We start from the raw sequence: 19,630 nt of genomic DNA, 5'->3' as shown, positions 1-19,630 counted from the left end.
AATCCTGATGACTTTTGGGAATAGTAAACATAACGACCTCATTACCTGTTTCCATATTCGTACTTCTTCCTATTTCTGATCATCTCATTTAGGCTACTTTCATTACTATTCACTTCAGCTTTGTTAATATTCTCTCTCTCTCTCTCTCTCTCTCTCTCTCTCTCTCTCTCTCTCTCTCTCTCATAGCCAGCTTTTCTTAAATTCTATCTCTATTAAATGTAATTTCTTCTTAAATTCATTTATTAAGCGACTCATTGACGTCCTCATCTTGTTAGAGGTTATAGATTCAAAGATCGAAGTAAATATGCCTTTGAGATTCCTCTTCATGTGATTATCGAGAGAGAGAGAGAGAGAGAGAGAGAGAGAGAGAGAGAGAGAGAGAATTAGCAGGTGTAATATTGAAAGCCCTTATGAACCCGCCCCCTTCTCCCCCCCCCCCCTTGACTTCAACTTCATTTATCATTGAAATTCATTTCCTTTTGAGTGACGTCGCCCTCTGACATTCCGGAGGAAACGGAGTTGGTTTAATCTTTTGGTCAGTAAATTTATCTCTCAAAGGAAATGTCTTAGGGATATATATATATATATATATATATATAGTTTCCATCCAGCTCTGGTCTTTCTCGATATTACAATTTGGGTCTTTGATCCCACCCGCACGATTTCGCTCTACTTTTCAGACGAAGAAACTTAACTTTACATTCTGAAGTATATAAGAAATATTTTCCGATGAATGCAGAGCTATGAAGATTGTGTACCGACTTGATTTTGTGTTTATTCCGGTATAAAGACTTTTCCTATGGTGGCATGTACAGTATATCATCATCATCATCTCCTACGAGTATTGACGCAAAGGGCCACGGTTAGATTTCGACAGTTGTCTCTATCTTGAGCTTTTAATTCAATACCTCTCAATTCATCATCTCCTACTTCACGCTTCATAGTTTTCAGCCATGTAGGCCTGGGTCCACCAACGATTCTAGTGCTTTGTGGAGCCCAAGCGAAAGTTAGGTGAACTAATCACTCTTGGGGAGTGCGAAGAACATGATCAAACAACAATCTCCATCTATACATGCATATATACAGTATATATAATATATATATATATATATATATATATATATACATATATATATATTTATATATATAATATATAATATATATATATATATAGATATATATATAAAGATATACATATACATATATATATATACATAAGATTCCGTGTGTGCAAGCGAGCAAACAATTTCGAAGGCAATCAAAAGTATCCAATGTTAACAACCATTCTGTTTCAGTATAACAAAGCTCTTCACATCTATCCCTTGTATCTCCTGCCTATCTTCGCCATCAACTATAAAACACCAAATTTATTCGTAGACGTCAATGAAAAAAAATGAGCTGATTAAGTAAACCCAGAGCAGACGTATTTGATATCTGACCCACAAATTGAGGCAAAGGCGAAGTAGATTTACCTCAGTGCGAAATCTAAAACATTGGTTCCTTCTATGATCTGAGAGATTTACTCATTAAAAAGAATTATTAATAAAGATTTTTTTCTTCTTACCTTCATACTCGCTGTGCGAGATAATACGGGTGTAAGTATATTTGAAGACGGATGTTGCAACATCCACGCACATGTATACCATGGTCGTCGTGGCTAAATGGTAATGTCACTGTCATGACAGCTTCTTGGAACTGTGATCGATTCCCTGGTCAGCTGGAAGCTATTGTCTTTGAGTGGTTCCCCCTTGGATCTGATCACGAGGTATACGAGAAAAACCAGATATTAAGGTATTAAAACATATGGCTTATTTGAATATGAAAAACACTTCTAAATGTGCGAAGTTTATCATGTATACCATAGTATTCATGCACGAATGAATGCAAATGATACATAAGCATACAACGTACATTTTGTGTCATTCCTAAAAATATATCAACGGTGAAAAATTCTTTAGGGCGAGACGGAATTCTGGGAAACTCCCAAGCGGATTAGCACCGCATTTAGTCTGTTGCATAAAAAGGATTGTTGTAATTAGTTAATCTTCTTAGGTGGAACTATTACAGCACAAGTAATGAGTCATGGGGGGCTTCAGAGCAACTCGCACCCGAGGCACTGAAACTTTCATCCTATTATATTTTCCGGGTACATGAACATTTACTTTTAATTCTATTCATGAATATTTAAAAAAAAAAAAAAAAAAAAAGATGAGATTAAAATGTATCCAATTCGAGTGTATGAAAAAGGTTCAGTTATTATTGGAATAGTTTTTTCGTTATTATGATATTTTACATTTTACGTCAAAAACAAATATTTAAATATTAAAAATAAAATATTAAAACTAACCTGATAAGAAATAATAACAGCTAGAGAGAGAGAGAGAGAGAGAGAGAGAGAGAGAGAGAGAGAGAGCAACCCAGACTCCAAGAACATGCTTAATCTTATGCATAGTGATGATAAGCGATAGCGCTCTCTCTCTCTCTCTCTCTCTCTCTCTCTCTCTCTCTCTCTCTCACATCGCTTAAACATCTATTCCAATTGGTTTGGCCCAGCGTTTCTTCGCACTCAACACTAAATTGCGACAGGAATCAGTTTGGAGAGAGAGAGAGAGAGAGAGAGAGAGAGAGAGAGAGAGAGAGTCCTTATTTGCAGGTTTATTATTGGAAGAAAGTCCTTGTTTGCAGGTTTAATACTGAGAGAGGGAAATTCCTTGTCTGTAGGTTTAATATTGAGAGAGAAAGTCGTTGTTTGCAGGTTTAATTTTGAGAGAGAAAAAGTCCTTGTTTGCAGGTTTAATACTGAGAGAAAGTCGTTGTATGCAGGTTTCGTTTTGAGAGAGAGAAAGTCCTTGTTTGCAGGTCTAATATTGAGAGAGAGAGAAAGTCGTTGTTTGCAGGTTTAATTTTGAGAGAGAAAAAGTCATTGTTTGAAGGTTTAATATTGAGAGTGAGGGATAGAAAGTCGTTTGCAGGTTTAATTTTGAGAGAGATAGTCCTAGTTTCCAGGTCTAATATTGAGAGAAAGTCGTTGTTTGCAGGTTCAATTTTGAGAGAAAAGGTCCTTGTTTGCAGTCTTAATATTGAGAGAGAGAGAGAGAGAGAGATAAAGTCGTTGTTTGCAATTTAATTTTGAGAGAAATTCCTTGTTTGCAGGTTTAATTCTGAGAAATAGAAAGTCCTTGTTTGCATGTTTAATATTGAGAGAAAGTCCTTGTTTGCAGGTTTAATATTCAGAGAGAAAGTCTTTGTTTGCATGTTTAATATTGAGAGAAAGTCCTTGTTTGCAGGTTCAATATTGAGAGAAAGTCCTTGTTTGCAGGTTTAATATTGAGAGAGAAAGTCCTTGTTTGCAGGTTTAATATTGAGAAAAAGAAAGACCTTGTTTGCAGGTTTAATATAGAGAGAAAGAGAAAGTCCTTATTTACAGGTTTAATGGAGAGAAAATCGTTGTTTGCACTTAATATTGAGATAACGAGAAAGTCCTTATTTGCAGGTTTAATTAAGCGAAAATCCTTGTTTGCAGGTTTAATATTGAGAGAGAGAAAGTCCTTCTTTGAGGGTATAATATTGAGAAAGTCCTAGTTAGCAGGTTTAATGTTGATATTGAGAGAGAGAGGGAGAGAGAGAGAGAGAGATAATGTTATACTTGTTTGTACATTCAATATTGAGAAAAAGTCCTTGATTGTAGGTTTAATATTGATAGAGAGAAAGTCCTTGTTTGCAGGTTTAATGTTGATAGAGAGAAAGTCCTTGTTTGTGGGTTTAATAAGGAGAGAAAGTCCTTGTTTGCAGGTTTAATATTGAGAGAAAATCCTTGTTTTCAGGTTTAATATTGAGTGAGAGAAAGTCTTTGTTTACAGGTATAATAATGATAGAGATTGAAAGTCCTTGCTTGCAGTTTTAATATTGAGAGAGAGAGAGAGAGAGAGAGAGAGAGAGAGAGAGTGTCTTTATTTGTAGGTGAAATATTGAAAGCCCTTATGAACCCCCCCCCCCCCCCTTGGACTTCAACTTCCTTTATCATTGAAATTCATTTCCTTTTGAGTGACATTTCCTCTGACATTCCGGAAGAAACGGAGTCGGTTTAATCTTTTGGTCAGTAAATTCGTCTCTCAAAGGAAATTTCTTAGGGATATATATACATATAGTTTCCATCCAGCCCTGGTCTTTCTCGATATTACAATTCGGTTCTTTGATCCCACCCGCACGACCTCGCTCCCCTTTTCAGAAGAAAAAAACTTTACTTTCTGAAATATTTAAGAAATATTTTCCGATGAATAGAAAGCTATGAAGACTGTGTACAGACTTGATTTTATGTTTATTCAGGTATAAAGACTTATCCTATGGTGGTATGTACAGTATATTATCATCATCTCCTCCTACGCCTATTGACGCAAATGGCCTCGGTTAGATTTCGCCAGTCGTCTCTCTCTTGAGCTTTCAAATCAATATTTCTCCATTCATCATCCCCACTTCACGCTTTATAGTCCTCGGCCAAGTGGGCCTGGGTAACAAATGATTCTAGTGCCTTGTGGTACCCATTCGAAAATTTGATGCACTAATCTCTCTCGGGAAGTGCGAAGAGCATGCCCAAATAATCTCCATCTATATATGCAAATATATATATATAAATATATATATATATATATATATACATATATATATATATATACATGTATATATATATATATATATATATACATATATATATATATATATACATACCACACATACTGTATATATATATATATATATACATATACATATACACATATACGTATACATATAAATACATATAAATACATATACGTATACATATATATACCTATATATATATATATATATATAGGTATATATAGGTATATATATAGGTATATATATAGGTATATATATATATATCTATATATATATATCTATATATATATATATCTATATATATATATATATATATACCTATATATATATGTATACCTATATATATATATGTATACCTGTATATATATATATATATATATATGTATATATATATATATATATACATATACACACACATACGTATACATATATATATAACACATATACATATATATACATATATAAATACATATATATACAAAGTTTGCGTGTGAGTGCAAGCGAGAACACAAAGAAGAGGGCAATCGAATCAAGTGTCCCAGGTTGACAACCATTCTGTTTCAGTAAAACAAAACTTCTCACATCTACCCCTTGTATCTCCTGCCTATCTTCACCATCAGCTATAAAACACCAAATTTATTCCTAGACATCTATAAAGAAAATGTGCTGATCAAGTAAACCCAAAGCAGACGTATTTGATATCTGACAGACAAATTGAGGCAATGGCGAAGTAGGTTTACCTCAATGGGAAATCTAAAACATTCGTTCCTTCTATGATCTGAGAGATTTACTCATTACAAAGAATAATTAAGAATTTTTCCTTCCTTCCTTCCTTTGAAATTATCAATTCCTGCCTTCGTACTTGTTGTGCAAGATAAGGGTGTAAGTATATTTGAATACGGATGTAGCAACATCCACGCACAAGTATACCATGGTCTTCGTGGCTAAATGGTACATTCACTGTTATGCCTGCTTCCTGGACCAGGGTTCGATTCCCTGGCCAGCTAGAAGCTATTGTATTTGGATGGTTCCCCCTTGGATCTCTGATCACGAGGTATACGAGAAAAACCAGATATTAATATATTAAAACATTTGGCTTATTTGAATATAGAAGACAGGTCTCAATGTGTAAAATACCATAATATTCATGCACGAGTGAATGCAAATGATACATAAGTATACAGCGCACATTTTGTGTCACCCCTAAAAATATATCAACGATGAAAAATTCTTTAGGGCGAGACGGAATTCTGGGAACCTCCCAAGCGGATTAGCACTGCATTTAGTCTGTTGCATAAAGGATTGTTGTAATTAGTTAATCTTCTTAGGTGGAACTATTACAGCACAAGTAATGAGTCATGGGGGGCTTCAGAGCAACTCACGCCCCCCGTGGCACTGAAACTTTCATCCTATTATATTTTCCAGGTAGATGGACCTTTACTTTTGATTCTATTTATGAATATTTAATAAAGAGGTGAGATTAAAATGTATTCAATTCGAGTCTACGATAAAGGGTTTGGTTATTATTGGAATAGTTTTTCCGTTATTATGATATTTTACATTTTACGTCAAAAATAAAATATATAAAGATTAAAGATTAAAAATAAAATACTAAAACTAACCTTATACGAAATAATAACTGCTGGAGAGAGAGAGAGAGAGAGAGAGAGAGAGAGAGAGAGAGAGAGAATAAAATGTAAAAATATAAATATATATCATAACAAAAAGTAAGACTGATAACCAAAATTATTTAACTTCCAAAAAAATACTTATAATTTATCAACAGAGCTCGAAAAGTATCATGCTGAAATCATAGGAAACAAATCGGTGCAGCCGAAAATATTTAACATGCTCCACCCACAATCATTTGCCGCTTCATCTCGCAGCTATTTCATGTAAAAATAACAATAGGAATAGCAAAACTTCAAAGGTTATCATGATACTTTGATAGTGACCTACGCGGCTGGTGTGCGCAGCACACTCTTGTACAGCCTGCCAGAAGAAAGGAGCAATGAGTTCATATTTATTTGGGAGAGAAAAGTCACAACGGAGCAGAGATCGTTTCATTGGCGGCCAATCAGGATGCTTATTTGGAAGGCATGATGAAGATTTTGGGCTGCCCCTAGTCACAGCCGAAATCCTACCATCACTGATATAAAGGCAAATCAACTTCAGTCATTTTATATCTGAATGCTATGAAGTGGTTTGGTCATATGAACAGAATGGAAAAAGGCTGTCTTCTGAAGAAGGTGATAAATGCAATAGTTGATGGGAGAAGTACAAGAGGAAGGTCAAGGTTTGGGTGGAAGGATGAGGTGAAGAAAGCTCTAGGTGGTAGGAGGATACATGCGAGAGGCAAAGGAGCGTGCTAGGAATAAAAATAAATGGCGAGCGATTATGATGCAGTTCTAATATGCCTTGCTACTCCCTCTGGTCGCCTTGGCTACTGCTGAAGTAGCAGCAGTAGGGAAATCAGTATTTTGAAACTTCTTTTGTGGTGGACAACAAGAAGGGTGGGCTGTGGCACCCTACCAACCAAACTCGGATGAATCTTTCGTCAGAGAGAAAAAGTCCTTTTTCCAAAATTAGGGGAAGTTCCTTGGTAAAATAAAATAGATAGAACTTCTGGGAATGACGTCATACATCTATTGTATTAGGATTTCTTAAAATATCTCGAGAAAAGATGTCATATATCTGCTATGATTTGCCTAAAACAGTATGGATGAAAATGCAATGTATTAACAAACAGCAGGAAGGAGCATACAGAAGAAAAGTCCCGGCCACTTCTTTTTTATGTCGGCTACCCCCCTCCTCCCAAAATGGGGGAAGTGCCTTGGAAGATAGAATACATGTGATATATATATATATATATATATATGTATATATATATTATATATTTATATATATTTATATATATTTATATATATATATTATATATATATACATTATATATATATTATATATATAGATATTATATACATATATATATTCTATATAATATATACATATTATATATAATATATAATATATATATTATATATATTATATATATTACATTATATATATATATTATATATATTATATATATATTATATATATCATATATATATCATAGATATATATATATATATATATATATTATATAATATATATATTATATATATCTTTCATATATATAAATACTGTATATATATATATATATATATATATAAATATATATATATATTATATATATATACTTTATATATAAATAAATATATATAATATATATATATATATATATATAATATATTATATATATCATATATATATTATATATATAATATAAATATATATCATATATATATATCTGTGTATATATATATATATATTATATATATATACTGTATATATATATATATATATATATATATGATAGAGCATATTTGTTTGCTTTAAAGTTAAATGATAGAATTTAGTTATTAAGTGTTCCGGGATATGCCACACAGACGTAACCCAGAAAAAGACATAAAAATAAACATTTTTTTTTCCCGCGGTCTGCGAATGTAGGTATCCATTAGGCGAGATATTCGTGGTAAAACTGAAGTCGTTTCTCTGGGCTGAATGCGATTTTCCGTCAAAAATTGCTCGCTTCGACTGTCCCATGAATCCGGATTACATTGTTCTTCCTATTCTTCCAACTGAGGCTTCGAATGGCACAGGCGCTGAAGCTTTCCCTCAATCCATTTCATTGGCGAATAACGTGATTTATGACGCTGGGCTTCGGCAATTCACTCTCATTCTTCAGTATAAAAGGATGTGAAGAGAGAGAGAGAGAGAGAGAGAGAGAGAGAGAGAGAGAGAGAGAGAGTTTTCTTGTAGGTAAAGTGAAGGAAGAAACAAACTCTGTTAAGATAAGGCATAGCTGGAAAAGGAAATATCCTTAAAAAGCAGCTCATTGATTTGAAACATGGAATACACTAGTTATTGTGAGAAAAGGGGATGAAAAAATAAATATTTAATTATAGGATTGAACAATTAGTTCTCTTGCCACTAAACATCCCGTTCACATTAAAAAAATTTCTAAGTAACATATCAGTTTTAAAAATAATAACCATACATTAGAGAGAGAGAGAGAGAGAGAGAGAGAGAGAGAGAGAGAGAGAGAATATCAATCATTTTCATTGTTGACAGCGGGATGTCTATTTAGAAATTGCCTTACTTCGTACGCCTTAATAACAGGGTATTCCCAAATCATACTTGCTCTCCCCCAATCTTCGGTAGCACAAAGAGACATATGAGAACGAAAGAAGGTCTCCATTACGCTGTTATCCAAAACAAAATAGCAGACCATAATACAAATAAAAAGAAAAAAAAAAAACACCTTCAAAACATCCGGGTTCTGACCACCTTACCATAAAATCGAGTAAGAAATGAGGCTCCATAAACTATACAGAGCGTACTGCTGCCTGAGAAAATATGGTTTGTAAAATGATACTCGCGTCTACGGGAATAATTACCTCACTCGTAATGGGGAAAGAGAGAGAGAAAATGAAGAAGGAAATAAGACCCATTAATTACCTCCATTTTTTTCCTGGGAATAACCCATAGTGTGACATCAGGGGATATTTATGATGCAAATTTCTCTTGGTTACAAAGTAGGAAATCAACCTGGGACAAGGGTGGGGGGGGGGGGAAAGAGAGCCCCTTCAATCCAATGGGAGTAATGTGTACATCTAATTTGAACCGTAAGATTAGATTGTTTATTTCTACCGGAAATGTACGACAGATTCCTTTGCTAATGCTAACATAGTAACACTGTTATCAGTACATAAAGGTAATTTATTACGGTCTTCCAGTAATAAAGGTTGGGAATTGAGTTTATTAAAAAAGTAAATAGAAATATTATCAAGTACATAAAAGACTTTGCCCAGTACTTAGTAGAAACACAGAAACTGGTATTTCCTTCTTAATTAAATGTAATAAGTCATTTTATCGCCATACGAAATTGAATAAAAATTAACTAGTGTAACTACAACATTAAAAGGTTTTAAAGAAGGTTCGACGATAACTACTTCATAAGGATATTAAAAAAAAATATATGTATGTATATATATATATGAATATATATATATATATATATATATACAAACACACACACACAGACACACATATATATATATATATATATACATACATATATATATATAATATATATATATATATATATATATATATTTAAAAGTTTCCCAGACCACTAAAAGGTCCTTCATCGAGGGACAGGATTTCACAAATAAATAATTTAACTTATATTACCATAGAACAAGATAACCACTCTTTTGCGTCCCTATTGTGTGTGTATGTGTGTGTGTGTGTGTGTGTACAGCGAAGTTGTATCAAACACCGAAATATAACAATAATGATGTTAGGATCCTTGAATTCAAATTACTCACTTTCATTTCATTACCATAATGAGTTGCTGACATCCAAACTTAGCCAAACTCATATAATTAAGGTTGAGCATTTATTGTGAGATTAAATTTCTATCTTCAACAGTAGTATGCTATTAAAATTAGGCCTATTTTTCAATTATTTCAGAAACCCGGAGATAGACATTGAAATTTTCTAATGGATTATTTCATTTATATTTTCTGTTGATGTGCAATTAATACGTGAAGACCTTTAAGGATGGCTGGTAATGCAGACTTTAACCAAAAGAATTTAGAAAATAACAATTTTCTTTATGCTACCCTCGGTCAATGAATCAAATATCTTCAATAAAAGATACAAAATATAGTAGTCAGCGTATTTCCTTTAATCTTGACATGGAAAAAAGACACTTCCATTAGTACTTATGTAGAGATACTAACGATGGTCCGAATACCAATCTTTCCTCATTATTGATTTCTACAGTGCAGCCCACATACAAAGGTTGCCCTGTGATAGGGGTATAAGAAGAATACTACCACCGTACGCCTTGCGTGTAATAGAAAACGACTAAAAGGACAGCTGTTGCCTTGCAGCCTTGCTTTTTAGCAAAAGTCTGGAACCATCGCCAATAACTATGGTTGATTCTAAAGGCATGCAATCGTAAAAACTTTGCTAAATTATTAACCATGCCTGATACTACGCATCCTTTGTGACTGGCCAGACAGTACTACATTGGATCCTTCTCTCTGGTTACGGTTCATTTTCCCTTTGCCTACTCATACACTGAATAGTCTGGCCTATTCTTTACATATTCTCCTCTGTCCTCATACGCCTGACAACACTGAGACTGCCAAACAATTCTTCTTTACCCAAGGGGTTAACTTCTGTACTGTAACTGTTCAGAGGCCTTTTCCACTTAGTAAGGCTAGAAGAGACCCTTTAGCTATGGTAAGCTCTTCTTCTAGGACACTCCAAAATCAAACCATTGTTCTCTAAGTCTTGGGTAGTGCCATAGCCTCTGTACCACGGTCTTCCACTGTCTTGAGTTAGAGTTCTCTTGCTTGAGGGTACACTCGGGCACAACAATCTATCTTATTCATCTTTCTCCAGTTTTGTTCAGGTATATATAGTTTATAAAGGAAATATTTATTTTAATATTACTGTTTTTAAAACACGTTATTTTTCCTCTTTTCCTTTCCTCACTGGTTTATTTTTCCCAATAAGAGCCCCTCGGCTCATAGTATCCTGCTTTTCCTACTAGGGTTGCAACTTAGCAAGTAGTAACATTAATAATAATAACAATAATAATAATAATAATAATAATAATAGTAATACTACTACTACTACTACTACTACTACTACTACTACTACTACTACTACTACTAATAATAATAATAATAATAATAATAATAACCACCACCAGGCAAACGACCCCTTAATGTAGGGATACCGGTGCGATACAAGAAGAAGCCCAGATACAAAGGGTTGAAACTCTGAGAATACCGACGGTGCCACGTTTTCTATCCCTCCGGTCAATCTGAATTTAATCCCATCTATCCTACTTTCAAACACACGAAGATATGACAACGTCGCTAAGAAAAAAAAAAGAAGAAGAAATGCTCCATCTAGAAGCTTATCACCAACTTCCCTTAAAAGCGAGTAACTGGATTATGAAAATAAGATAGCAGCTCTAATCTCCGTCAAGTTACAGCTCTTTGAAGCTGAGCTACAGGGAGAAACTTTCAAGGATTTTCATAAATAGATGGGGAGATAGATAAATCAGATAGATAATAGATAGATAAGTCAGGTATTACCAAAAACACAAATAATTTTATACAGTAAATATTGACATGAAAAGTGTATAAGATTACCTAAATCTATCAAGAGTTTTGGCATTCAATTATCTTTCAGAACAAATCAAGTTCGAAGTTCAGAAAAAAAATCGACTTGAGAGAAAATTATTTACATAAAATAAAATAAAAATTACCGAGATTTTCCGCAAAAGATGATGTAAGTACAACAAACCATACAATTATTAATTGAAGATAAAGTAAAATCGTCCCCAACTCCACAGAGCATAAGGCTCATCGTCACTCCCCCCAAAAAACCATCAGATTCGCTGACGTCAGCAGCAATTTACGGAGAAAATTCCTCTTGTTTATGAAGTGAGAAATTAACGCGTCTCATACCTAGGGAAACACATCATACATCTCTTAGGTGTTAGCTTTATTTTTAAATACCTCGGGGACAGACGTCATAGAGCAGTTATGATTTTCTTAAAATACATCTGGGAATAACGTCATACATCTGTTGTATTATGTTGTATTATGCCTTCTCAAAATACCTCAGGGATAGATGTCATACATCTGTTATGAAATAGGATTTGCTTACAAACACATAGCTGGATGGTAAAAAAAAAAATAAAGAAAGAAAAAAACTGGATTATGATTAAAGGTTGTGTTACGATTTGCTTGAAATAAAAATGGATGGAAATGTAATAATGAAGAAAAAAAAAAACCTGAATGATTACCTAAAACTAAAAACTAAAATATACAATAAATTGAAATAAACCCATGAAAAGAATTTGGTTAAGGTAAAAGTTTGGAGAAAAAGCGAAAAAATAGGAATGAAATTCAACCTATGATAAATGTACAATATATCTGGTACGATTATACGCCTCGGGTATCCATAACTTTGAAGTGTTTTTATTTATTTAACATTTGATGGTAGCTCTATATGATAGAGTCGCTATACAAAATAAATATCTTCTGACATTGTATTTTATTCAGTGTTTATCTGTTTTCAAGGTTTTAAAGTCTTTAAGAAGCATGGGTTTTATAGATATATTTAAATTTCTATTGCTATATATTTTTCATCTACATTTATTAAACAAATATCTTTTAAGATTCAACATTTATATTTATTCGAGTAAGCTCTATAAGAGTCGAGTTTGACTCATTGTACTGGTAAATCACCTCCTTTTACCAATTAAAACATACAAATATATAATTTGTCAAATACGAATACGTGTTTGGTTTAAAAAAAAAAACTGGTGTCACCATGTGAATTAAATTTCATACAAGAAAAATTACACGAATTAAATCTAATTTTTCACATGATGAAATACACGAATTAGATATAACTTCGTACATAGACACCACGAATTAAATCAAATCTTATACATAAAAAACTATAGGAATTAAATTTAATTTCTTATGAAAAACTACACGAATTAAATCTAATTTCCTCCATGAAAAACCACGAATTAAATCAAATCTTATTCACGAAAAAGTACACGAATTATCTAATTTCATACATGAAAAACTATACAAATAAAATCTAATTTACTTCATGAAAATATACACGAATTAAATCTAATTCCATGCATGAAAAATATATTTACTTGCCAATTAAGAATGAACAGTTTTTATATAAGATAATATTTTTCCATGTCAAATGTCAATTTACCGTCCCGAGACCTCTTTGTCAATCATTCATTCAAATTTCAATGTTTCATAATGCATCTTGGATAAAAATTTCCTAAAACACCTAATATCATAAACACGAATTTAAATAAGGTTAAAATGTTATTTTTCATCGAACGCTCCTCTTTTATCAGTTGTCTTTCATATTTCATAATCAACACACATCATACGTATACAGTTTTATTCATTTTTGCTTTTGAGTTCATAAAATCAATAACATGAATGCGATAATGGGTCAAAAACTTTTACCTCATTACAATATTTCAGTATTTTAATATTTCGTTTATTTCCACAACAAATTCAGTAATTTCAATCACTTTGCCAATGTCCATTAGACATTACAAAAGTGTCTTTCATTGGAGCTTAAGAAATACTTCACAAACAAATTCCATCATAAAGCCATGTTTATTATCCTCTTTCCATTTAGATTATCACAAATAAATCTTTCCTATACAGGTAATCTGATCGAATGTCGGGAATGTCTTAATTCTTATTTCTTTTTTTTATTATTTCGTTCTTTAATTTGGTTCTCAACACTCAATTTCAACCTTGCTCGATCTCACAAAACGTTTCCTTATTCATTACCAATTGTGTATTAAAAATACTTTGTCCAAATAGGAAACGGCATTGTAAGAACGTTACGTAATCGCTTCAATGCTTTTCAAATAAATCGCCAAACTGTCAATTACAGATTTCAGTAAAAGCTTTACAGAGGATTAGTTATAGCAAAGTGTTCAGCTATAATTACAGCATTTTGGCCGAATATCAGAAAGGTTAGCAATTTGGGTATTTCATCAATTATGGAACACATGACTGAATTATTACAATTCCAGACATATTAGTTCATTGGAAACAATTGTACCCGTTCAATTCCAGACATATTATTTAATTGGAAACAAAATTGTACCCGTTCTTGAGAGAGAGAGAGAGAGAGAGAGAGAGAGAGAGAGAGAGAGAGAGAGAGAGAGAGAGAGAGAGAGAGAGAGAGAGAGAGAGAGAGAAAGACTTGCCCATCATTAACTAAAATTCCATCCACCTAGACTCCTAGAGAATTATAGACTTCAAGATGACAATCACCATTAGAGAAAACTTGAAAAGTGAAAAATAATTGGAAATTACAAAGCTAAAACGAAAATAAGTCAACAAAAAGATTAAAAAGAAAATCTCTCTCTCTCTCTCTCTCTCTCTCTCTCTCTCTCTCTCTCTCTCTCTCTCTCCTTGTAATGCCATTACATCAACCACCCCACCACCATCCTTGTTGTGATGTTATGACCACATAACCAAACTCGCCCCGTTCCTGTAATTAAAGCAACACCTGTCACCAACTCCCCCCCCCCCTCTCCCCCCTCCCCCAACATTCAACCAAGTAGATGTGATTCAATCAGAACATCAAAGCACAATTATGCAGACCGATTCTCAACGGTAGTAATTAGTGTTCCCAAATCTTCATTAGCTCTTCGTCAACAATACCAAGAGGATCCGAAATAATAATCATATGGAAAGTAATTTACATGATTGTAGCAGTTCCTGAAATCTGAAATTAACTGTGTCTTTCCAAGTTGGCAAAAAGAAAAAAAAATAATGTTAAACCTTATAAGAAATATTAATTAGGAATTGTGAATGAAATGTAATATATACCATTCAACGGTATAAATTTTTCTGTGATTTCCTCTAAATTGTTATCAAGAAGATTCTTTGTAATTATTTCTTTTGTTTTTTTAAGTAATACACCATCTAATGGTATAATTAGCAACAGCAAATTATCTCTCTCCCTCTCTCTCTCCCTCTCTCTCTCTCTCTCTCTCTCTCTCTCTCTCTCTCTCTCTCTCAATTATAAAATAAATTCCCTGTCTCTCTGACAATCATATAATAATTGAAGCTTTCTTTCTCTCTGTCTCCAGTCACAATCATGCGAGAAGTGAAACTCTCTCTCGAATTACCCCCAATGAGCCAATATGGATGAAAATCAACACAATATCGTGCTCGAATAGAAATATATTTCTACCACACATATATATATATATAAATACACATATATATTATTATTATTACTAGCTAAGCTACAACCCTAGTTGGAAAAGCCAAATGGTATAGGCCACAGGGCTCCAACAGGGAAAAATAGCCCAGTGAGGAAAGGAAATAAGGAAATAAATAAACGAAATAAGAAGTAATGAAAATAAAATAAAGAATTTTGAAAACATTAACAACATTAAAACATATTTGATTTATAAACTACAAAAAGACTTATGTAAGCCTGTTCACATAAAAACATTAGCTGCGAGTTTGAACTTCTGAAGTTCTACTGATTCAACCTCCCTATTAAGAAGATCATTCCACAACTTGGTCAAAGCTGGAATAAAACGTCTCGAGTACTGTGTACCAACCGTGTGTCACACAATTGTACATAATTCCTTTTGCATATATTATGCTTGTATCTTCGCTCTTCCCTCGCACTAAACGAACATGAAAATTCATGTCTGCTGTTTTCCTCTGTAACATTGTCTGTCTTGTTAACTTGTTGCCTTGAGGTTTTGTATATAAAGGAGAGTGTTCTATAATAATATAACTCAGTTGATTGCTTCCTGCCTTTGAGTTCACAACCCTCTCTCGGCACCGTCACATTGGTGACCCCGGGAAGTCGACTCGCTCCCACCGCATTCCACCCCCATCCCGTCGCCCCTTCATCGTTCGTACTATGGCGGACTCTACAGCAGTTGGTGGTGCGGTCGCTCCATTCAAACTTTCATCGTTTGCCAACGGAGAGGCGTTTGCTTGGTTTCAGCGAGCAGAAGTCCAGTTTCGTATCAGGGGCGTGACTCGCTCAACCACCAAAGCGGATTATGTTCTCGCGGCGATACCCGAGGACACCTTTCCAGAAATATCCGACTGGCTTTGTGAACAAGGAGACACCCCAATAGCGTACGACGCCCTCAAAACATACCTTCTGCAGCAGTACTCGCCGTCGCCAGCCGCCCGTATAGCAAAGCTTTTTCAGCTCTCACAACAACCGTTGGGGGACCAAAGGGCTTCGCTTGCCCTCAGGGAAATGACCAGTATCGCTCGCCTTCAACCTGCCGCAGACGGCTCTCCTCAAGAGGTGAACCTACTTCACCGCCGTTTACCCGAACCTGTACGTGCTGCCATACCCGATGTCGATAGTTTACCCATAAAGGACTTGATGACCAAAGCCGACGCCCTTATGGAGAGCCACTTCAAGACCTCCATCAACGCCTCCACCCCTGACGACGAGGATGCCTATTCAACGTCAACCGAAGCTGACATGAATGCCGTAGGACATACACGCCTACCCCGTGACGTGCCAAAGCGGCGACAAAACCACCCACCACCCACCAATCGCTCGCGCCCCAACGAACGACTTCTACAGCCACTTACTACCTCCCATCCGCCGCAGTTTTGCTACTACCACCTCCGTCACCTGCGCATCGTGCTCGACCGCCTGCAACAAAACGGCCTTGTAGTCCGGTACGGCAAGTGTACCTTTGGCGCCAACGAAGTGTCGTTCTTAGGGCACCGTATCACTCCTGAAGGAGTCCATCCCCTCCCTGAGAAGGTAGCAGCCGTTCAGAACTTCCCCGCGCCCTCGACCGTCAAAGCTCTGCAGGAATTCTTGGGCATGATACACTATTATCACCGTTTTCTGCCAGCCATTGCCGCCACTCTTGCTCCCCTCTACGCCTCCCTCAAGGGCAAGCCAAAGGACCTGAAGTGGGGTCCCCTTCAAGAAGCAGCCTTCTGCAATGCAAAGAAGGCCCTATCAACTGCTGCGGCTCTCACTTTTCCTATCCCCACACGCCCCTCTCCTTCTCTCCACCGATGCCAGCGACGTCGCTATTGGTGCAGTACTCGAGCAGGCGGTCAAAGGCTCGCCCTGCCCATTGGCCTTCTTCAGCAGAAGACTGTCCAAGGCAGAATCGGGTTATTCTACCTTCGATCTTGAATTGCTGGCAGTGCACTTGGCTGTCCGTCACTTTCGCCATTTCTTAGAAGGTACGGCCCTTCGTCATTCGCACAGACCACATGCCTCTGGTGCACGCCTTCACTCGACAGTCTGACGCCTGGTCCGCCCCGTCAACGCCGACATCTCTCCGCCGTGGCTGAATACAATTGCACCCTCCAATACGTCCCTGGGAAAATGAATCCCGTTGCCGATGCCCTGTCAAGAAACACGGTGGCTGACGTTCAACAGGGATTGGATTACAACGCCCTGGCTGAAGCCCAACGACAGGATCCAGAGTATCAAGTTTGTAGGACATCCTGCACGTCCCTCCGTTGGGAAGACTTTCCCCTCGAAGACTCCAACACCACCCTCCTCTGTGATGTCAGTACTGGTAGACCGCGACCTTGGATTCCTGCTCCCATGCGCCGACAGGAGTTTGATTTCATTCACGGCCTTTCACATCACTCGTGCCGTTCTACTGCACAGCTGCTGAAGGCAAAGTTCATTTGGCACGGCATTTCTAAGGATGCTAAGGATTGGGTCCGCGCCTGTACTTCTTGCCAAACTTCCAAAGTACATCGACACAACGGATTCAGGAGTGGGCACCTTTCCTCAACCTCAGCGTTGTTTCGCACACATTCATGTCGACGTTGTAGGCCCTCTACCCCACATCACAAGGACATCGTTACCTGTTTACCGTCATCGACCGCTCCACTCGTTGGCCTGAAGCCATTCCCATGGAAACTGCAATGTCCGCCTCATGTACGTCTGCCTTACTCTCTGGATGGATTTCAAGATTCGGTATCCCTGAGCATATTACTTCTGACAGGGGGAACCACTTTCACCTCTCAATTGTGGACGTCAATAGCGAATCTCCTGGGCATCACCCTACATCAGACAACAGCCTACAACCCCGCTGCCAATGGAATGGTTGAACGTTTTCATCGCACCCTCAAAGCAGCTTTGATGTCCCGCTGCAAGGATTGCAACTGGTTTACTCAGCTTCCCTGGGTCCTCCTGGGACTAAGGACCACTCCTAAAGACACCCTCGACGTCTCGGCAGCTAAAATGGTGTATGGCGACCCGTTGGTCGTCCCTGCCGAATTTTTTCCTTCTACAACCTCCTCCGACGATCTCCAGCGCATACGTCACGTCGTGGGAAAATTTACTCCGTGCCGCCAGACTTACAAGCCCCCAGCGAAGCATCACATACCAACGGACTTGCACTCTGCAACGCACGTCTTCCTGCGCAACGACACCAGCAAGCCACCACTAACGCCCCCTTACACGGGCCCTTTCCTTGTGATCAGACGCAGTCCGAAAGCATTCCTCCTAAACATTCGGGGCAAAGAAGACTGGGTCTCCATTGATCGTCTAAAACCTGCTTATCTTCTGTCAGATGACCCGCCTACAGTTCGCCTCTCTAGAACAGGGCGCCCTATTTAACATGTACAGTATGTCATTTTTAGGGGGGGAGCCATGTACCAACCGTGTGTCACAAAATTGTACATAATTCCTTTTGCATATATTATGCTTTTATCTTCGCTCTTCCCTCGCACTAAACGAACATGAAAATTCATGTCTGCTGTTTTCCTCTGTAACATTGTCTGTCTTGTTAACTTGTTATGTCCTGTTGCCTTGAGGTTTTGTATATAAAGGAGAGTTGATTGCTTCCTGCCTTTGAGTTCACAACCCTCTCTCGGCACCGTCACAACTGTGTAGTATTGAGCCTCATGATGGAGAAGGCCTGACTATTATAATTAACTGCATATATCATCGTCGGCGTCGGAGTAATAATAATAAATAATAAATAACAATAACAAAAATGAAAAATAACATAATAAATAACATATAACAAATAATAAATAATAATAATAATAATAATAATAATAATAATAATACCAAGACCTTCAACACGCAAGTGGACTGACATATCTGAGGATTTGTCATGCAGTAGACTAGTTACGACCGATGATATATATATATAATATATATATATATAATATATATATATATATATATATATATATAATATATATATATATATAATATATATATATATATAATATATATATAATATATATATATATATATATATATATATATATATATATACTATATATATATAAATATATATACTATA

The 19,630-nt window shown here is 36.0% G+C and overlaps 1 protein-coding gene across 1 annotated transcript in view; it reads left to right on the top strand.

Moving 5' to 3' along the window:
- Nucleotides 1–1,678: 1,678 nt before the first annotated feature.
- Nucleotides 1,679–19,630, top strand: part of LOC137660002 (uncharacterized) — a 27,359-nt gene continuing 9,407 nt past the window's right edge. Inside the window, exon 1 of the mRNA XM_068394736.1 lies at nt 1,679–1,791. Coding sequence (XP_068250837.1) covers nt 1,679–1,791 — 113 coding nt within the window. The remainder of the gene's footprint in view (nt 1,792–19,630) is intronic.

The sequence above is a fragment of the Palaemon carinicauda genome, chromosome 20 (genome assembly GCF_036898095.1).
Source record: "Palaemon carinicauda isolate YSFRI2023 chromosome 20, ASM3689809v2, whole genome shotgun sequence".
NCBI lineage: Eukaryota > Metazoa > Arthropoda > Malacostraca > Decapoda > Palaemonidae > Palaemon > Palaemon carinicauda.
This window is presented reverse-complemented; position numbering and strand designations above follow the sequence as displayed.